At 44.9% G+C, this 23,210-nt stretch overlaps 1 protein-coding gene across 1 annotated transcript in view; it reads right to left on the reverse strand.

Annotated features, from left to right (window-relative positions):
* znf804b (zinc finger protein 804B) overlaps window positions 1-23,210 on the reverse strand; it is a 101,080-nt gene that overhangs the window by 13,859 nt on the left and 64,011 nt on the right. Inside the window, exon 2 of the mRNA XM_066715434.1 lies at window positions 6,534-6,677. Within this exon, the coding sequence (XP_066571531.1) occupies window positions 6,534-6,677 (144 nt within the window). The remainder of the gene's footprint in view (window positions 1-6,533; window positions 6,678-23,210) is intronic.

A 23,210-nucleotide genomic window follows, 5' to 3' on the forward strand; every position in this document is an offset into this window, starting at 1 on the left:
CCACGCTGACCTGCTGATTCTTCCTGAGCAACATACATTGAATCCGTCCCTTACTCACCAACTACTTGACTCAGCTACTCGTCCAGTCACTGGTCCTCTCCCGCCTGGACTACTGCAACTCTGTCCTGGCTGGCCTGCCTGCAACTACTACCCGCCGCTCCAGCTCATCCAGAACTCTGCGGCTCGTCTGGTATTCTCTCTACCCCGATTCGCACACGCTACTCCACTGCTCCGCTCCCTCCACTGGCTCCTGATATCAACACGCATTCAGTTCAAGACACTGACCCTGAACCTACCGCTGTCTGGACCCGACTGCACCTCTACCTTCAGACCCTCATCTCTCTGTACATCCCCTCCAGACCTCTCCGGTCTTCCTGCGCCAGACTAACTCTGCCTCCTTTCCACTGCCCTTCCTCCAGAGCCGCTCCTTCTCATCCCTGGACCCTAAGTGACGGAGCAACCTTCCTACTGAAGTCAGGACAGCAGATTCTCTGACCTCCTTCCAGCGATTACTCAAGACGCATCTTTTCAGACAGTACTTGTAATTTAGTAATTTATTCTTCTGTAAAATTGCACTTATACACCGTTTTGTCATACTCTTGCTTTTGCATTACTAGCACTCGTATTGTTATTTTGATTTCCCCTATGCTCCCTTCCCTTGGCTCTTGACTGTGACTTAAAATCTTGTCTGCACTTATCAGCTTTTACAATCTAGGATGTAAGACCTCGTATATTGTTTACTGTATGTCGTATACACTTGTGTAAATTGGAATTTATACAATTTATTATGCCTTGAATTGCACTGTATTATTGCACTTTGTATTGCTCTAACCGTAATGTAATATTAATCCCTTCTAAAGTAATAAGTGGGCCACCTTACAGTCCACACAATACCAGAATGGATTATTTTATTATTATTAAAAAGAGAAACTCGTACAGATTTATTTAAGACTATTTCACGACAGTCATGGGGTTTAAATTGTCCGTTTCAATCCTATTGGCTCTGATTGCGCTGTGCACAGATGCAGAGGCATTGTGGGAGGATCTCCTCTCCACAGTTTAATCTTATTCTAATAGGAAAGAAATGAAAACAATGAACAACGGCATCTCTGTGCTGTTTCTGCAATCGGCAAACCTCCACACCGACAGCAGGCAGAGTATTGTAAGAGATGCCATTGCATGCGGTGCCACACGGCCAGGCCCCAAACCTCGCTTAAAGGACTGTTAACAAGCGACTCTCTGGGCTAAACTGTAGACCGAGTGCTTTAACAAGAGAAAAGAACAATTACACAACATTACACAAAGGGCCAACAGCCACATGTGAGGGAAATGTGTGTTAAATTTATTTATAAAATACAAAAACAATCAATTAAGACAGCACTCCGCTGATTTCACCTACAGCACTCACTAATAAAGGGCTGAAATCATGATAATCCTTCTTTCCACTCGATTCCATCACAGACAGATTAACTACAGGAAACAATGAGAGTCACCATATTCATCTTTAATCTGCGGCCCAGATGCTACTGAGCACATTTGAAATAAAGCAGCCTTTATGTGCAGGGAAATTAAGCCTGGTTGTTTTAATCTCTCGAGCAGTTTATATTAGTACTTCCTCAGAGCACAAAAAATATTTTGTATTTATGATTAACATTTTGATATCCAGAATAATCTGAGTGTTAATACCCTTGATATCGTTAATAGCTGGACAGGGGGTTCATTCTCCGAGACTGCAGAGGTACAGTAAGAATCTTAAGAATGCTTTCATCTGTTTCATACAGTTTAGCGGGAAGAATTAATCCGGTTCAGACAAGATGTGCTAAATAATTAAAGATCTGAGATATGCCCAGCGCTGTCACTGCACAGTGTCAGACAACTTTACCTGTTTCTACAACATCTTTCACAGCAGAGTCGGCTGAGAAGCAGAATATCAGAATAGATAATAGACTCCAGTCCTGGGGGGCTGCAGTGTTTGCTGGGTTTTGTTCCAGACCCTTAATTGGCTTCTCAGTTGGTCTAATTAAACAATTAACTGGATGGATTGAACCCTTCTCTACAGACTCTGACATGTTCTGTGGGTTCAATGTTTGGAGTTGTCAACACATTGTAAGGGATCAGCTATAAACATCAACTAGTTTTAGGTGAGTTACAATGCTTTAGATAAGCCTAGCGGAGTCAATCATGACAATGAAGTAATTGGGATCTCCTCTTGGAACAAAAAACAGCAGATTCTGGGGCCCCCCAGGACTGGAGTCTGACACCCCTGGAATAGAGGGAGTAGAAGTCGACATAATGGGGAATTGTAAAGCTTTTTTTAATGGATAACTCTTTTACATGCACAGTGACACTGGCAGTCATGAGAAGATACAGCTACAAATCTTGTCAGAATAACAATGTGACTGATGTTTCCTTCACTAAAACATTGTACAATTCCTAATCACATATAAAACAGTCATGTGAAAGCGAGATGGTTGGCCTTCATGTTACAGACGTCACAGTGGACATGTTCTGCTCCACCACTAGTCAGTAACTGAGCCATCGACGGGCTGCGTCTCATTTGTAGCACAGGAGGTTTAATCGATACCCTTGTGTTACAGACGATGAGGTCTTTAAGAGTCGGTACGGGGAGACAGAGGAGCTGAACTTGTTTTTAGATGCGAAGGAGATCAATCTGGAGTCAGCATGCTTTTGTGCTCCTTTGTCAGAACCAGGGTTGTGTCTAATGAACATCGGTGTATATGGACTAAACACACTCCGGCCAGCCCTGAAGCCCGACGTCTCCTGTTCTTTTTTGGATCTATATGAAAAGTTGTTGTAAATTTGTGTATTTACCCCAATAGCCAAAACTTGATCTTACAGTGAGTCAGTGTGCTGCCATGATCTTACTGATTTTGAAGGGAATATAATTAAAAGAAGATGGTTTAAGTTTTATAGTTTTAGGAAATAACTTTGGGAAAGCACTATAGTATTATTTTGCACCTGGAGGCTAAGCACACATGGGATGTGCTCGACCAATTCTGTACCGTGAAAGCCCCCCAATTGGACCCCAACGCAATTCAAAAAAATAATAATGCTGTCGATTTTCCACTGTATATTGATATTGTGCTCCTGTAAACTGTGTAAATCACCATCAGATAACTAATAACAATCATTATAATACAATATTAACATGCAGCTGTTTTGTATGATATAAATTGTGGCAAAGCATTAACACCACTTTAATTTCTCCAGGATTATTTACAGTTTCATAACAATGACGTTGTTACAATTACAAGAACAAGAACATGTACAGTGTTCTGTGGAATACGACTATTGCAAATGTATAAAAGTGCACAATGATTAGTTTTAATTTCACCCAAAATGTTCTCCACATGCTTTTTTTTCTAAGACTCTGGCATGTCTTTCAATAGTGCAGTAGTCAACCTATTCCTTTTATTTATCGAGTTATTTATTTATTTTCCCTTCTTTGAATCCTTCCTTGGCACAGTCAGAACCGCGGTGGAAGAAGACGTCTCAGAAATGAATAAATGAAGACATGATTGAAATACCTGACAGTTCTAGGTTTCTTCTCCTCTCGGGAGTGTTGTGGTTCATTTGCATTATTCATGAAGGGAACTTGCCAAGCTTGTACTTCCAAATCTCACACTTCATGTCTTGAAAAACCTGTTGCATTTTGTTGCAGATAAAAATAATAAAATATATTTCAAACCACCGTGTGCATGAGCAAAAGACTCAAAATGTAGGAACTGAAATCCCGGTTCAGTGTTTGTTTTGACTATAACGTCTCTGGGCCCGGACATAATAAGGCATCAAGGAACAATCAAACCCTCATAATTAGGTCAAATATGCGGAGCTTGAGTCGCAATGGAGAATTGATAGAACCGAGGTTTTAATTCCGAACTGTGTTATTGTTTACTGTAATTGCGTGATTAACAAGGAAAGTACATTTAATAAAGAGCGCTATAGTGACAGCTACCTCAGGAGAATAACAAACGCCGACACCTCGAATTGGCAAAAAGGCAACGTTTTCCACTGATTGCACAAGCATGTAATTTAAAGAGATTGATCAATTTAATTAAGAGCCGTAAATTTCATAGATATACAAACACGGCCTCTGAAGAATACTAATCCGTTGTGTTTGTGTTTGTGTTTGTGTTTGCTCAACGACAGGAGCTGAAAAAGTGACATATAGGAAATCTGAAACACTGTGGGGAAAATAACATTTTTTTCCTCAAGCTGTGGCAAAACTACCAGGGATGTAGAGGGGGCGATTCACAATTTCTAGGTTGCAGAACACACAACCTCCCCCCCGCGGCTCGGTGCTCCTGCGGAACCGTTTCTCTCCCCTGGATCAGACGCTGACAGCTCTTTACACCCAGGAGAGACTGCGAGTCCAGCGCTGACACCGTCCCCACATGAGTGAGAGCCCAGGCCTGCTGTGTCCCTGTGTCCCTGTCCCTCCCTCCCTCTCTCTCCCTCCCTCTCTCTCTCTCTCTCTCCCTGCCAGGGCACACGTGGGACATGGACTGCACTGGACTCTCAGCTCGTGTATTTGCACTTCATGTTTGAGTTGATTTTGCCAACTGTGTTGTGAATGGCGCTATATGGAATACAGATCGATTGATTGATTTACTGATTGATAAACTCAGCGGGATCTGAACAGTGAGAAGAGTTAGGGTTACAGGTACCCAACCTGTACTTCTCCTCAGGGAGCTTAAAGATAGATAAATAAATAAGTATAAATACAGGCGTTTGCAACCGTGTGTATCTTTTAATGGGAGATCCTCTGAGAGTAAGTCCTTCAGGATTTCGGATCCCTCGCACGCCGGTGAAGTCGACCGGGGGACAGCTGTCAGCCCCAGAGCCGGGGACGCCATGGCGCTGTTCTACCCCGCTGGGTTTCGACAAAGGCACTTAGGGATCCTTCAATCCAAATTACCAGAGTCTCTGGGGTAAAATTAGTCTCATTCCTTAATTTCATCCCCAGCGTGGCGCCATCACAGCTGCGGAATTACCCTGCGTGTGAGAGGCGCCCGGCGGCAGGGGACAGCAGCAGCTACACGACCGTCACCACGCATGCGTCCTGCCCGGCCTGTGACGCGCTACACACACACAGGGACAGGCCAAGCATCAGAGTCCGTGTTACTGATGTCTGACGGCATCCAGGAGAACACAAAACATGCTATTGATACTGGTAATTATTCATGACAATCTGATCCTTTGACAGAAACATAAAAGGAGCAACAGCACAAACAAACACAACTCAGCAAAAGCTTTTTAAAGAAATATTCACAAGCTGCACCCTGGCAATCAAACTGCCTGAAAACTATTCAAATCCAACCCCATTTTACAGAAGAATGCAAATGTATTTAAAGTATACATTTATGTTAATTATCTTTGACACTGTGTGTGTGAAGTATATTTCACAACACTATCACGACACAGAAAAAGCACATGTGATACAAGGCACAGACAACAGCCACTGCAGGCCTTGAGCCATGAATCAGGTCTGGGTTTGACTGCACGGTCCTTGTCTGAGCCTCGTGCGTTTAACAGCGCCACTGTCTGTGGCTTCCGTGGTTTATGGACGGTGTGAAACTGGCATCCCAAGACGGGAGATTTACGACTCTGCCTTCGCACCGACACTACATTAATTTTCTCTATTAAAGGAAAGAGTGAAGCAATAAATTCACCACACGCTGTTTCATAAACAGAGCAGGATCACAATTAGCGCCGTCCGCCACCGAGCACATGCACAGAGCACAGCAACTGCTGAAGTCGGCTTCGGGGTTTGTTTTGGGTTCAAATAGAGTTTCTTCTCTTGTGGTGCTTAAACAATCAGTTATTTTACACGCACACACACACACCCTAACCCAAACCCAACCCCAGGTAGCATCCATACTGTCCCAATGGCAGCTCATTCAATACAATCAATCACAGTAGTGAAATGCTGAACATGTAGTGAGATATTCTGAATCACAGGAAATCACACTGTTGATGTTCATCACCATTTATCAAAAACCCTCGGCGTAGTGCAGTTATTCAGTCAAAACATTTCCTACACAAAAACCTAAAACGAGAGGTGTATTATGTTGGGTTTTGTTCCAGACCCTTAATTGGCTCCTTAATTTGTCTAATTAAGCAATTAACTGGATGCACTGAACTCTTCTCTCCAGACTCTGACATGTTCTGTGGGTTCAGTGTTTAGCGTCGTCAACACATTGTCAGGTAGCGGCTTTTAAAATCTAATATGAGAGTGTGAGATCTGCCCTCCTGAGTCAATAATGACATTAATTGAGTAATTGGGATCTCCTGTTGGAACAAAAACCAGCAGACACTGCGGCCCCCCAGGACTGGAGTCTGACACCCCTGTAAATGCGAACGCCATTTACCGCAGCCACCCAGACCTGTGCAGCGAAGACAGCACACAGAGATGAGGGACAACTCCCCTCCCGTCCCCCTTGCCAGCCCTGTCCCGTCTCTTTCCCTCTTGTATGTAAATTGATTGTCCATCGAGAGGAGGCCCTGCTCACCTGCTTGTGCGCATGGTCGTAGGAATTGATGTGGTTGTCGAACTCCTGGTGCTTGTGGTACTGCTTATCACATAGTTCACAGTAGAAATTAGCCTTCAGATCCTCCAGAGCTTTCGATATGGCTTTCTCTTTCTCAGCATAATCCTGGAAGGGGGAGACGGAGAACAGACGATCAGCAAATTGCAATTTCACTATTTATCTTTCAGACCGAAGCCGGGCCGTCCCGCCTGCGCGTAAACTTCTGACAATTAAAGAGGCTTTCTGTCTCTCTGCTTTAGATATTACATCAGTGCTTTTTTCCCTTTTTGCATTCAATAATCTATACAACAAATGTGACAAAGATAGCTGTCAACTTGTGAACGGTTTGCATTATTCAAAGGCTCAGCAGCTGTCTCTAGACATGTCATTGGGGAAGACTTTACACACAACCACACCACACTTTTGTTTCTACCACACACACACACAATCTCTCTCTCTCTCACACACACACACACACACACACACGAGCTCACTCTCTCTCCCTCTCTCACACACACACACACACAATAACAGGAGAAAAGGTGTTCAGCTGGTGAGGGTCAAAACAGTCATGAGTCCACTGCCTGATTCTTTATTTGGGTCTATTTCTGATTTTCAGGTTTTTCTGTTTGTTTGTTTTTTGCATTTGAAGATTTGGGGATTGCCAGAATGCATTTCAAACACTGATTTCACAATCACTCAATAACTACAAAAAACATGTATTTATTAATTTACTTGAGGCGCATCATTGTGTTACCCCCCGAGTCTCTGCGTGAATGATAATTTCTACACTTTAATAATCCAATACAGATGGAGTGATCGGTGGTCAATGTGACATAAAGGGGGTTTGATCAATTTGACACAAACTCCTTGGCTGAGCCGGGCTTCAGGGACGAGTCTTCACAACCAGGCATGACTTCCAGTTGTTACAATATATCATATTATTTTACACACAATTACCCATCTATACAGCTGGGCGTGTACTGGTGCATTGTGGGTACAGTGTCTTGCTCAAGGGTACAGCAGCAGTGCCCCCCACCTGGGACTGAACACATGACCCCCCACTCAGAGCCCACAGCCCTCACGGGTGTCTGTGTTGAGGTGGGGGGCAGTGAGTGCTGGCAGGGATTGTCCTTCCCCCAGGCTCTAATTATAACCTCCATTAAGGATGGCCCTGGGGGGTGCTCTAAACATGTCCAACTTTCGACTCCAAAGCCGTTCTCTGTGTGACTGGTGCAGCGCCATACAGGAGTGACTCAGAAGTCAGCTGACCTTCGTCTGACAAAGTCCTTGGCAACAAATAATATTTACATGTAGCATTAGTTTACCCCCACTAAAGCTGCATGTAAATATTAACTCTCCATCTTCTGTAGAAATGTTGCAACTCGGCAGACAGAGCTATTGCTAGTGCTGCCAATCCACTCACTCTTCTAAGAACATTTAACCTTTAAAACCCCATAGTGAATGTTATATTTTACTTTTTTTTCCCTGCTGATTAGCATTTTGCTGCCCTGTCATTAGTGCGCCTGTACTCTTAACGAGGACGATCCAATTAGTTGCATAGGATGACTGCAAGCTACAGGGGGCCTCTCTCCCTGACACAGGATTGGCACTGCAGGGTCTTTAATGCAGCCTGTGAGCAACGCCGGCCAACTGTAAGACACAGGCCAACTGTCACAGGAGCAATTCGACAGACCCTGTAATAACTCGGCCCTCAGACAGGAGGTGTAATGAGAGAATAATGGCCGGACGCCACTGTCGAGCACACCTTCCTGTCAATCGGCCCTCACTTGCTGTTCTGGAGGACACAGTGTCACTGCGCTTCATGAGGGAATAAAAAAACATGCTGCAAGGCAGTTGATTCCAACGCAAGCCCATGTGACACGCTTACGATATCTCACATTGAAAAGGCAGTTTTCCTGGCCGACATACATTTCCTCTCCCCACCTAACCAGTTCTATTTATATTTCCACAGATAAGCTCAGATTCACGCCCCCGGCCGGGAGATTGAACCTCCTGGTAGAAGAAGAGTCCGTGCTCATCTGTACACCTGTCATTCCTACGAAGATGGATCTGTCGGACGCAAAACAACAGATGTTAACTCCTAACCATCTTGATTTCGGCTCTGTGGCAAAGAGGGAGATGCAGAAAGGAGTGGTAATTAGATTATTGTCTCCTGTTAATTGTGCAACATGTACTTATAACACAATATGCAGAGCTTAACTTAGTTTTTAATGGACACCAAATGAACAGGATGGGTCAAATGGCCTCCTCTCGTTTGTAAACTTTCTTATGTTTTTATGTAATGAGTAATAATCCGGATCTCTACCCTTAACACAAGGGAGCATTTAGAGAGTTAAATACATTGAGTTTTTTCCTCCTGTACTTTTCACTGGAAACAGGTTTACTTCTCGTTGGTTACCAGGAGCAAAGCTGCCATTTGGTGTTATGAAAAAAAGGATGGACTAAAAAATAAATCATTTTCATTTAATATTTCAGCAGAACAATGGGTTGGAGATTCAAAAGGCACTCCGGTTCATTTAAATGTTGGCAGGAACCCAGGGATGCACAGTGCTGTATTTCTTTTAAACCTTGCTTGTTAAGGTAGTGTCTGAAATATTAAGGTGGCCTTGTATCATCCTGTTACTGTGTCTGGCGTGTCTCTGAGGCGCTGGCCCTGTACAGAGACGGTGATATACATCTATGAGGTCATAGATACAGTCTATCGGGTTGTATCTATACATTGTATCAGGGAATCACAGTCAGACCCTGCTGCTCCCTCTGACTGGATCACAGCGTTCCTTCAAGATCCTGCATCTCCCTTCTCTCATTACCTCCTCCTCCGCCAACCGGCAGCAGTGCATCGACTGTGATTTGGGCTCCGCAATGTATCTTTCACGAGGGGCGGTGTGAGGGGCCGTCTGAAATCATCTGAGTGCACAACAACGCAGCACAGACCTTGTATTAGACACAAGTCAAGGAGACGGGTCAAGCAAGATCCTCCTCTGCACAAACAAAAACCCCTTCCGACTCTGACATCAGCACAGCACTGTGGAAATCACTCTGGAGTAGTAAAACATAGCAGCCGCCAGGTCCCGAGTCTCATTCATACACAATTCTCCTGTATCTTCACTCAAACTAGACCTACAGCAATCATATTGGAAGAATTATGTATTAAATGCTTGTATAAACTATTAATTTAATACGCTAAACCTCATCAACGCGTACGGCTGCCTTTTGGGTTTGTTTTCACATCTTCTCTCTTTCTCTTTATAGGTGCATATTCTGCTCTTCTGTTCTCAGTTTATTTGTAAACTCAGTATGCATTCATTGTCTCCTGTTCCTTCTTTCGGATCTGTGGTTATTTTAGAAAGCTTTGGGATAATTGACCTGCCTTCCTTAGAATAAAGTCTGAGACCCATTTCTCTTCTTTACACTGACTGCATCCCCTGTCATGCTGCTGATATCCAGGGTCTATAGAAAGTGGTTTGACCACCCTTCTCTACAAAACTGTTCCAGCTGTTTGTTTTCAACTTGGAATTTGTGAGGAAGGATGTGTAGATAAATAGTTAAAACAAACACAACTTTACAGCATTTTAATTCCAGGCTATAAGACAACACAAGGGTTTTGAAAGGGTGTATAGAGAGCAACCAGACTTATTCCAGGTCTGAAGGGAATGTCCTACTGAGAGACTGAGGAACTGAACCTTTTCACCCTGGAACAGAGGAGACTACGTGGGGACTTGATTCAAGTCTTCAAAATCATGAAAGGCATCGACCACACCAAACCAGAGGAGCTTTTCCAGATCAGCAGGGACACACGCACCCGGGGACACAAATGGAAATTTTCAGGTCGTACAATAGATGCCCATCTCTAGGTTTGTTATCTATGTAGCGCCATACCAGGTTGACATACCCGTCTGCAATGACGATAATTCCTGAATATAAAACGAGGGCTTTCATTCGCTCTCCACCACTGACCTACATAGGTCTTTCCACGGGGAGATTAATCCAGCCTCTTCTCATCTGGATGGTTTGTGTGTGTCAGTGGACAATGTGGCATTATCCTCTGATGTCACGCACACCTCAACACAACCCGAGCCTGTAAAGCCTGGCGTGTCCACGTCTCACAGCCGAGCTCCTCTGGGAATCGCCGTGCAGGCCTCAGAGATTCGTTCTCCGATCTGTGCTGTGCAGCTCCGATTCCCTCTTTTTGTTGAAGGGCATAAAAGTCTTTGTTAATAACGCTCATAAAGGGAGAGGGGTGTCTAAATAAAGTGTTGCACACTTGCCCATAAAAATAAACGCCCGAGCCGGTTTATGTCTTTCCCGGCTCTTGCGTGTTTAAAAATAAATGAGGGGATGATTGCTTATCCAAACCGACGTTAGAAGTGGAGCGGAGCGGCAGGGGGAGCGACTCGGACCCGCGCTCGCCACCGACACACAAAAATAAACATCTTCTGTGCTTTCCACCCAGATGAATAGACGCGGGGAAAGTGCTGCTAATTCTACTACAATTTCTAACTGGGAATACATTAGCGCGATATTAATGAGCATCGCTAGTGATGCCACCGAGACCCCAGGCTTCCCTGAGACAACAATTCATGCAGCTGATTACAGTTTGATGCTGTTTCACGACGCCTCCAGGGGCAGCAATTAATCCTATGAACTCATGGCGGCTGTATGTATTTACAGAAGGGCCTTGCAATAAACGGGAGACTCGAGGCTTGTGCCGTCCCTGGAAGAGGCCACGGCCCCATCTCTGTCTATCTTTCAGGGACGCTGCGGCTCCGCAATCAGCCCGGCTTAATAAAGTTTGACTTCCTTCACCCCCCGTGCGGTTTAACAGGCACCGGTGCTTATAAATGTCCGTTTACAGCCTTAAAGTGGGAAATAATGCCTTCACAGCAATCACCCTTCACTGTTTATCACCGGGTTTATGAACGGAAATACTTTATTGATTGCTCACAAAAAGAAACCAGATGAATTAGTCAGATTCTGTGGCATTTATGGAGCTGTTTCTCCTGCTTCTGACATTCTCTTTTATTGTAAAAGTCCATCTTGAGCTCGTTGTTTATGGATATATATATGAATATAACTGAATCCAGCAACTGTTTAATGGTCCGGACACCCCTCACCGACCCACGAGCTGTTTTAGTGTGACTCGTTTGTAGCATTTAAATAAGATCACTCAACGTAAAACTGCAATTCAGAGACGACAATTCAGGCCCACGAGCAACAACACACCCTGAAATATTCCTCTTTATTATGATTTAAGAGTATGCAATGTACTTAAATGAAAGCAGATGTCTTGACACACACACACACACACACACTAGTGGAGATGTTGCAATAAACTCTGCTTCTGCAATATGATCTCTACAGTGTCCACAACATGGACACCTGCTGGCAACATGTCTTTCACCTGCTGGCCCCCCAGGCGTCAGTGTCACCCTGATTCGTCTCACCGCGTGGCGCCGGCAGAATACCGAGTGCCCGTGCCAACCGCCATCCATTAACCTCCCTCCCAGACAGGAAGCCCAATTATCCTCTCCGTATGGTGACAGCTCCCCCCGCCCGTCACCGAGGATAGAGTCCTGACACTCTGAGATTCGGCGTAATTGCCCTGCTTCTCTGCACTCATCCGCATAGAGCGATCGCCGACATCTGGGGCTACAGGGCCGTCAATTGACTTATTCTGAAAGATGTCACAATATTTGCCCTCATCTCCTTTTATCCAGTCAGGGGAACTATTTAGTGCAATCAAACCCGAGGCCCACGAGCGACAGGCTGCAAACCTAATGGGAAATCACATCTCTGCTCAGAGGGAAACCCTACAGGTGAGTGTCACTGCTGGTCTAATGAAGAAGATGAGACCTTGGTCATCTCAACGAGACAATAGGTCACAAGAAGGCATTATGGGTATCTCATCTTTTAACTGGAGGCCCTGTATCAAAGCTACAAATGTATCAGATGCAGGAAGATTTCAGTCATCCTGCACTTTCCTGCACTGGTGAGGGCAGGAAAATCACACAGTGAAGCTGAAAACGATGGGTTGGAAACCATGGCTGCAATGAGGGAGTCCACCAACCGAAGAGCCACCAGCACTGCAGCTTCCGCTCCCTGGACCCTGGAGAATGGCTCTGCTGATTTAATGGTGGAGGCACCCGGGCTGGCTTCTCCCACGATGACCGGATTCACGTAGGAGGTTGGAGAGAAGCAGCAGTGATCTCGGGCACTTCTATAGAGCTTTCTCGTGGTTAAACAATGAGCACTCCGGTTCAGCATCTGCTGGCCAAGAGACTTTAAGGCAGGCCGCTGTTTTCCCCACTAAGCAGAGGAAGTCTTCACTGGGAGGGGTGGCCACCACCTCCCGGGGCCCGCATCACTGGAGCGCGAGGACAGACCAGCCTCCTGCTCCTCCCCTGTCTCACCCTCCTCCTCTGCTGAAGCCTCTGAAGAGACAGCATCTGGGTTCCACTGCGGAGCTGACTCAGCTGGAGAGGAGGAGAAGTCGGGCAGAGAATTGTGAGACATCCCTGTAGGGGAGAGAAACCCTGAGCCCCGGCCAGCCTGTCCGTCAGGGTGCATTCCACAGTGTGTGGCAATGCAGGCGGGCGCAGGAGAAGGAAAGTAGAACCCGGTACGCACTGCGCCAAGTATCCGTATCCCAGGTCGACCAAATGGGGGCCAATGGGTGAATTTCTGGATGGAGATAATCCAGTGATTTGTCTTCTAGAGAGAAAAAGCTCTTTTGCGAAAGGTGAATGGCGTTGACTATCTCGAGAGTCGGCAGAATCCGTCTGATTGCCATGACGTCAGGCTGTGGCCGGGGGCGGGGGGGGGATCCGGCAACACAGACACCTGTCAGCAGCTTTTACACAAGGCCTGTGTGGCTCCAGTGGAAAGGTAAGATAAACCCATAATCCCTGCTTGGGAACTATTTTCAAATTGAAAGATAACCGAGATTCCGTCTAATGAAGCAGTAAAACAATGCCCTGGAAGGCATTAAACAAATCCTCAGAGGCCCTTGTCTCACTGTGGATGATCCAGCAAAACTGTAACAGGTGGCAACAGTCCATGATCTCCGAGATGAAGCCATATGCAAGCTCAGCCTCTAGCTTTACTTTTTTAATTATTCTCTCTCTCACACACACGCACACACACGCACTCCTTGATATTCTGGAAGGCAGCCATCTTTCCCCGCAATGGTTGATGTTGACTTAATTCATTGATAAACTCACTTGTGTCTGTGTGTTGAGATGCTGCAATATTCCTGTGTGCCTCTCCTCTCCAAACCCCCCTCCCCCCCCGCGCCCATGCCGTGACTTTACAGATGGCCGGGGGAGTGTGGCGACACCGAGCGATGCCAGCCTGCTGTGCACTGCGCTCAGCTCAAGGAGAGGGTAGACGGGCGCCTTGCTAATATTAATTAGCCTGTATTTTGGGCTGCTGTGTGTTTGGTTCTTGTGTGTGCTTGTTATGCTCTTTAAATGACTGACACGTGTGCATTACTGGTCTCATTCTGTGACGAGTGGTCAGTCTGGACGGTCACTCCTCTGGTCTGGATACTGATTCTAGCACCGTATCCTGATGACATCAGCGTTTTCTCCTGCCTCGGCTTGCTCTGTTGGGCCCGACTTGGCAGCACTTAATCTTTCGCCTCTTGCTTCCCGAGGCCATGCAGCACGTGTGACTTTCATATTGGCTAGTTTCACAGAGAGCACACATCAACACACACAACTCTTTACACCTTTAAAGGGTTGAGTCCAATAGATAAAAACAAGCCATTATTAATGTTTTAGTAGCCGCTGAATTTATGTATTAATGTAATGATTACTTTCCTGTCTCTCGGCTGTTCTTTCAATGTGCAGGTCACGCCTAATAGGACAATCTGTCACACTTTACTATAATGGCCACCGTTCCCCAGTGAATTAAAGTAGGAGTAGCGCAGGAGTAAGAGCTGCTCCTCTGAGCTCTGATGTTCTGATGCATCACATGGTTAAGAGGTGAGGTGAGGTGCAGGGTTTGGGGTTAGGTGTCAGGTTAGCAACTAGAGCTGGGGTTAAGGGCTCACATACGTGTTGTAGCTCAGGAGGAGTTCAGAGGCAGTGCGTGATGTATCCGTGTTCTTCCTGCGGTATTCACACTTTAAGTAATTGGGAGTCATTTGCAGCCACTATTGTAAAGACACCCGAACATCTCTCTTCTGCAGATCTATACATGTAATAAAACCCCAGTCCCACTGGGAACGCCCTTCTCTGTGAACCCTGAGAGACAGCAGGCCACAGTGGCTGAGAAACTGTGCAAGGATTGTGTCTCAACCTATTAACCAGAGATTGTTTTTCTTTTCTCTTTTACTTATTAGTAAAACATATTTAATTACGTTTAATTATTTAAGTCAATACCCTATAGTATTGTACGTATCGATTCAGAGCGCATTCCTATGTGTGAATGCATTCAATTAGAAATCCATAACATGACTGGTCAATATGTTTTATTATATAGTTAAAGACATGCATGTATGTTTATCAATCTTGATAAAAACTCAAATTTGACAGGATTTCTTCCCCAGCAATCATTATTCTGTAGATGCATCCTGCCGGGTCTGATTGCAAGCGGCCGACTCTCATACAGAATGACTCTGAGTGGCATTCAGTATAATTTCTATTTCAGCCGCTAGCCAATTAAAAAATAGATTTTTAAATAAAATGAACGGGGGCATAAATTGGCACAGCTGTCGAAAAGCAATATATCGATCCCACTTGGGAAATCATATATACATAAATACAGACCCTGTATCGTAAATGTTCCATTAGACAGGCCGTCGCATTTATTAATAATTTACGGCTCCGTCTGTGCGATGTTATGAGTCCCGATATTAATCTGTGCCAGTCGGGCTTAAGGTGGTTGTGGCCGCCTTGGGAGACGAGCGTCGGGCCGTGCCCTGACGCCCATGCCTCCCGCGGTGCCTTGACCACAGAGCCACGCCGGCTGCCCGTCCCACACATCGGTGCGGCCGCCGATGACCGACACTGACCCCGTCTGCCAGCGACATGCTAATGATTTATGATCCGGAAGCCTCTGCAACTTGTCTCTCATTTTTCCCCATCTTCCGAACAATGAGCCGTGGGTGGGGTACTGCTTCACGCTCGGCCCCCATGGATACCACATCGCCAATTTGAAGTTCTCTCTCATCGCCATGCTTTCAGAGCGGGCCTCAGCGAAGAGGTCCTGGCGGTGTGTTCAGCCTCGGAGCAGAAACGCTAGCGCTAGTCGAATGTCATTAGAGCACAATAGCAGCCGAACTCGTGCCATTCGAACAACCGCGGAGCGCTGCAGTATAGTGTGTTGCTTTGCCTTCTCTAAACCCGTGTGGCATGGCCTGCTGCTCAAGCACCGCGGCGCCGGGCCGCTCTCTGATCTGGAACACAACACCGCGGCCGGCCGGGGCTGCGCTCTCTCAAATGGATGTCTTATGGAATGGACGGAAGAATTTAATTTCCCCCAGGCCGAGCGGTGCCAATAAACAGAATTGAATCCTGTTCCTTCTGACATGATGCGGATTTAATCTCACACCCAGGGGGAGAAAGCATTCTTTTTTATTTTATATTTTCTTTCGAAGAGAAACCCACTGGGCTCTACTGATCTATGACAATTTCCCCGTTATTGCACTGCATGCAAGTAGAAGAGAAGGCATCCGGGAGGCTAATTAAACAGACACACTTCACTGTGAGGAGTGTAGTGCAGGCCCCTGTCTGGATTACTGGATTACAGATGAGAATGAGCCACTTGGTGAACTCCGGCACATTTACAGCAATGTTTATCATTGTCCACCGTCCCTGTCAGATTACTGTATATGGTAAAATACATCCAATATATTTACACACAAAACTAACTGCTGATTGCTACACACACGCTACAACAATATACTGGCGCCCTGACGCGGGGGCTTTGCACACTCAGAGAGGGATTAGGACACTGTGGCAACTCACACACCATGAGCCCAGTTACACACACATATACAAACACACCATTTCCCACGATGGTACAGCTCCAGAGGACGAGCAGAGCGGACCTACAATCAAGTGGGTGGATGTTGAGGATTGAGGTCAGTCTGTACACACGGGTAACGCACTTCTGAATTTCACAAGGTATTGCTTTGGCATGTGACATCACATGTGACATGTCCCCTCTGCATGTCAGCCCACAGTGCACATCTGTGAAGAGGCTTGTGAAAAACGTTCCTGTCCAAGATCACGCAGCACTGTGATAAGTTTGGCTGCAGAGCGAATATAATTTCAGACAGGCGTGCATTATTCCTCCTCAGAGAACACATCTCCGTCCTACATCATCTGGGTGAGACAGTATTTCCATACTCTGTTATGGAGGACATAAAAAGGCGAATGTAACTAATGCACAATTCAATTTTATAGAAAGGCTTTTCTGTAAATGTGAAACCAAGCCATATGGGAGACCTTTGATATATATTTTTCTTCACTAAGGATCTCCGGCCATCTGCTTGAAAGCCAGGCTGATATGATTTCTGGAAAGCTTTATAACCCCAGCTGTGCAAATGACTGAGTTGCGGAGATGAAAAACATGATCACGTTTTTCTGTGAATCCTAAACATTTCCTACTTTGCATCGAGGCTCCTTTCACTTCCCTTTGAGCAGCAATCCATTGCAAATTGAGTCTCATTGTGTCTGGCTAATAATCAGTTGCAGAGGGAGAAAATACGATTACATACATATTTTAAGAATTGGAAACACAATTCAGGGAAAGAGCTACACTTTAACCTTCATAAATTGGATTTTTCACATCTAGACACTGAAGAAAAACACATATTTTGCCATCAATATGCCGACATATAAGAAAGAAACTGTGCTTCTGTGCCTCACTTCTCTCTCAACCCCTATTATACCCTGAGTGAAATCTGTGGCAGAACACTTAATAGTCAGTAAGAATGTAACAATTTTAATTTTTAAAGATGCCAGAGTGTGTTTATAATGGTGTCCATTTAGCTGTGCCTTTTATTTTACACTTATTCGGGTCACACTGGAAAAAGGCCTTCATTTTTAAATTTTGTAGTTCATGTGTTGTTATCATGTTCAATTGGAGGATAAAGATGTTACTCTGGTACAGGAGTTTAGGACGCCTCAATGGGTCACTGACTGGAACATGTCAGAGGAAAGGAAACATGGCAGAACCGGTACCTGCTGTTTTAGGTGCAGCGCTGCGGAGCGACATCGGGAGTGGAATTGTATTTGTGGTGTCTTGGCAATGCGCTGTTGTAGAGACAAACTGTGCCTCAAACTCTGAATCACAGATCTCCCCTCCAATACAACGTCTATTTAGAAAATGCAAATACTGGAGAAAAATAAAATGGGGGACATTTTTATATTTATACATTTCTTTGATATATATATTTAACCAGTGCTGAACAAAAAGCACCGTTTTGTGTTTTGTGATGCTGCCCATCGATTGGCCCGTAACACAGCCCTCACCATGGCTGGACCCACACCAACACAACACAGACAGGTTTCCATCCGATCCAGTCTTAATCCTCTCATTCACTAGGTTGACATTCTTTATATAAGTGTTGTAGGTCCTGCATAAATACAGCAAAACATACAGGTACTTTTCCCAGTGCTTTCTGACTCTCTCCCGATATAGACTGGATTGTTTACAAATCATATTACAGACACAATGCATTACCAGTCTTTACAGCTAGAACAACAACACAATAATGATAATATATTATTATTATTATTATTATTATTATAAAAAAATAATGATGTAGCAATGATTGCTGATCCTTTCATTGAAAACTAACAGCTGAAATCTCCGAAAGGTTATGTTATGTTAATTGAATTTTTAATTACATGAAAATACCTGTCTCCGAGGAGGCAGTCTTTAACGATATCAGTCCATCTGTTACAATTAATTCAGGGGCGCCGGGACTGATTCTTGCCTGAAATGGTTCTGTTTTATTCTTTCCTCTCTCCCTCTAAGCTTCACCTCTCTGTCAGCGTGGGGCCAGAGGACCGAGCCCGGGTATTTCTCTCATTCCCCTCCTCTCTGACACTCACAAGCCACTGCGCTGTGTAACAAAAGCACGGCGTCTGAGGCTATCGATTGCTCCAGTGCAGGGAATGAGGAAAGAGACCATTATTAGGGAGGTTTAGTCATTTCGTTACCATTTCAAACAGCTCTCCCAGCAGGCTGTGTGCAGCGCGGGTCACAGCCTGCCCTTGACCTCCATGGGGGGCGGGGGGGGCGCTCAGCAGATATAACCACAGCACCGCCTGCGCTGTATCAGACCCGCGGGGCGCCGTGCGCCAAATAACAATGTCCCAGAGCTTTAATCTGCAGTTTAAAAAGAGATCTTGAATGCAAAAGAAAACCTGTCCCCCATCAGAGAGATTATGATCATTACACACACACACACAAAGACACGTATATAAAAGCAGAAATCATTGGGTTGTGGCATCTGTACTGAGACAGGGTGAATCTAAAAGGGCAATTTTAACTACACTAGTTATTACATTATGTCATTATTTGTTTTACTTAAGTCTATTATTTCTCCTATTTGCAGATTGTTCACTGGGCAGTCAAAGAATGTCATTGTTGTTCTCAGCACACATGACTCACATTATCACGGTTTTCCAAGAAAGTCTTCAGTACATCCTGAGAGTGTTTCTTGTTAAATAAGCACATACAAATTTGATGTGGTAAAAACAACAGCAAAAAGACACAATCTAAAGTGAAGACGTGTCTCCACCACTGCAGAGACTCAGTCATTCTACTTCAGTTTGCACCCCCCTCGACCCCTGTGCTGCTTCACACACACACAAACCTGCGATACCTTTCATTTTCACCAGAGATTACAACACCTTCATCATCTCCCAAATCATACACATTTCCTGTGCACATAGTTTAGTGGACCTTTTTCAAGGCGTCAATGTTCTGTCTGGCATGTAATCCTCCATTAAGCAGCATCACTCGGGTGATCAATAGCACCTCATTTCCCCTCTAGCATAATGCGTAAAATGCTTTTGAACAGTGTCACATAGATAGGCCTTATTGAGGCTCCAGGCTGCCCCGGCCCCACGCGTGTCCCTGCAGCTGCTGTCACGGTGTGTGTTACTCCAGATGTCAGGACAGCGCTGGGAATGAATCTGGCTCCCGGCTCTGATCTCTGTCATCGTATTGCACTTGATAGCACAGCCCTCTTTACGCGCTCTTATATAGCACGTCTGCGCCGGAGCTGCGACTCCACTGGCGTCTCCAGATGCGCCTGACACCGAATTGAGACGAGTTTCTCAAGAATGGAAACACATCCAAGGTTAAAAGACTGAAACGTTCATGCCGCATTGACAACAAGATGGTGTTTTTAGAATGATTTAAATATGTTTAAAACTAATTCACCACAATGAGTGCGTTTATTTCCTGTGACATGAACCCATATTGATGGGCTTCACTGGGGGGCTGACATTCCCTCCACCGGCCCCTCCTCAAACCAAAGCACGAGCAAACGCCCACAAAACACACCGAGACGCGCAACTGCTCTAGTGCATAACTGTGACATTGTGTCTGCTGCCACTGGCACCGCCGACCCCTGACGCACACATACACATTGTAAAGGATATATAAACGCCTCCCTGACACCCCACGGTGATGCATATTGCTCATAACATCCCAGTCATGTTACTCTACCTGTATCATCACATGAAGCCCCGCAGGCCTGCAGCCCCAGTCCAGGTCAGCTCTGCAGCGGCGGAGAGACACACTGGCGCTGGAGACACGGCCGGGCTGCTGCTGCTTTTTCTAGGGGGATTAACGCGCAGATTACCGGGCCTGGCTTTGCGTCGGACTCCCAGAGAGGAGCTCAGGGGAGGGAGGGCAGCCGGTGGCTTTACGGTGCCGTGTAAGAGACTGGCACAGCTGACTGGCACGGCATGTTTAAAAGGGCATGTCTCAGTGCCCACACACACAACACCCATGATCTTGATCGCAATGCCAGCGCGACGCCATCGGCACGACAGGGCCCTTCTAATGAAATGCAGACAAAGATTAAAAAGAATTAAAAGTGACAAGTAAAATCCATTAAAGGACAGCCTTCAGCTACTGCAGTCAAAGGATTATTACTTACCTAGTCGATTAACAGCTGTCACTGTGTATTGTTCCTTCTCTATGAACTCGGAGGTCCCAGGCACCATGTTGCTGGGGTCCTGGGTGACTCTAATGGTTTTAGAAATGCACAGTACTTTTTTTTATGGCAGACTGCTTTAAGGACTGTCTTGTGTGCATTTTTATGAGTGTCATAATAGCACTCCTAATTAACTGTATCAGTAATGAAATTATTCCTGCCACTGAATATGTTTAAGGAGGTGGATAATTATTTGGGAATTAAATTATGAACTTAATTCACAAAATTAGAAATTCTGAACTCAGAGATGTTATTAAAATTCATTGAATATCTAAGCATCGCCTCAAAGTGTTAGAGGAACAAAGGAGATTTTCCTCTTTGTTGTCTAAATCAATTTATTATTAGCTGGCTATGGCTCGTCTGTATTTATAGAGCTGCGCAGTTATGAAGTGTCGCTTGGCAGGGAGACCAGAGCAATTCGCTATTGCAATTATTCCACGAAATAAAGTATTCATTAAAGGAACCTATATATAAAAAGAACCCATAATTAGCATCTTTACTTCAGCCCCCTGTGTGCCTTGCTTTACAGGGCAAGCTGCTTCCAGATAAACTAAAGTGCTTTTGGTGACTGTGTCAAGTAGGTTGAAGTCCTGCATAAATTCTCTCAAAATGTCATTTTAAATGCTAATGTAAATGAGATGTATTTGTTTATTTTTTCTGAATCTGGATCCTTGACTTGTGTGTCAAGTGCGTGTGGGAGAGTCAGTGCGTCTGTGTTTGAATGTGTCATTATGTGTGAGAGTGTGAACGTCATTTTGTGTGAGTGAATGTGTGTGAATGTGTCGTGTGTGAGAGAGAGAGAGAGAATTCATATATGGCAAACAAAGTAACTGTCATTCAGGCGAGGTGTATCAGTCACATTAAACCAGAATCATTCAGGGAAGAAAGCGAGTCGGTCTGCCTTGTTAACGTTCCTTTTTAACTGAACGATATCATTATAATTACACTAATTATAGTAATTATTATATTAAAAAATAATTGAACTTGGATCCAGAAATGCACGTTAACATCCATTAAACTTAACTTTTGACATTGCAATTCGATATAATCTTTGACGTTTCACAGTTCTTTTGGAAGTAGTCCATATATATTTACATTTATGCCTATATGTATATCACACACGTACATATTTACACATCCCTCTCAGCCACCTGGCTGGTTGCTTTTCATTCCTTTCATAATACCTCTGAGGTATTTGAAAAGTAAGCCTGTAGCAAACTATCAAAACCCTTTAAATCACTGTAAAACACAAACCAAGCGTTCCCGGTGGAACCGTGCTGGAAACACCACTGCTTTGAGGATGCTTCCTGGTAAAATAAATAGAGCTGCTGTTTATATCAAATCAACTGCCAATGGCTGCTCCCGGGCTGTCGGCCGCCCGCTCTGAAACACGGAGCCCCGCAATAACAGCACTGCCGTGTTTTAAAGAGCGGACAGAAGACCAGACCCATATGAGTTGCAGTTCGGTTCAGTTCAGTCAAGTCTTTGAGTCAATGTCATATTCACAGCTGCAGTCAGGACTTCAGACCGAGACGGTGGTCAGAACCAAGTGTTACAGTCATAAGAACAAAAGACAAATCAAGGCCATTCGCCCCTTTGTGCTCGTTTGGTGTCCATTAATAACTAAGTGATCCAAGGATCCTATCCAGTCTGTTTTTAAATGTTCCCAAATTGTCTCTTCAGCCACATCGCTGGGGAATTTGTTCAGATTGTGACTCTCTGTGTGAAGAAGTGTCTCCTGTTTTCTGTCTTGAATGCCTTGAAGTCCAATTTCCATTTGTGTCCCCGGGTGCGTGTGTCACTGCTGATCTGGAAAAGCTCCTCTGGTTTGATGTGGTTGATGTCCTTCATGATTTTGAAGACTTGGATCAAGTCCCCACGTAGTCTCCTCTGTTCCAGGGTGAAAAGGTTCAGTTCCTCAGTCTCTCAGTAGGACGTTCCCTTCAGACCTGGAATAAGTCTGGTTGCTCTCCTCTGAACTGCCTCTAGAGCAGCGATATCTTTCTTGAAGTGTGGAGCCCAGAACTGTCCACAGTATCCAGATGAGCTCTAACTAGTGCATTGAACAGTCTGAACATTACTGCCCTTGTTCTAAAGCAGTATCAGCATCATCTGTATGTGTGGCACTGAGCAGCAGCGGCCTCACTGAGCCGTTGGGTCCTGAATGAACCTCCATCTTGTCCTCGACACAGAGATTGTCCTGGAGGCATCTGTCTGTCTAAATAGCAGCTTCCATCAGTGCAAATACACCCATATTTGTGTAGAAGATGGTGAATTCAATGGGCATTACACTAGGCTGTGTGTGTGTGTTTGTTCCATTCCTGAAACTATTTCCTAAAGAGTTAAGGTTATAAAATATTAAGTAGCATTTTTATTAAGCACAGATGTTTGTACCTTTTCAAAGGTATTGGTTTTATTTATTCATCTATTTTATTAATCTGAAATGG

The sequence above is a fragment of the Amia ocellicauda genome, chromosome 10 (genome assembly GCF_036373705.1).
Source record: "Amia ocellicauda isolate fAmiCal2 chromosome 10, fAmiCal2.hap1, whole genome shotgun sequence".
NCBI lineage: Eukaryota > Metazoa > Chordata > Actinopteri > Amiiformes > Amiidae > Amia > Amia ocellicauda.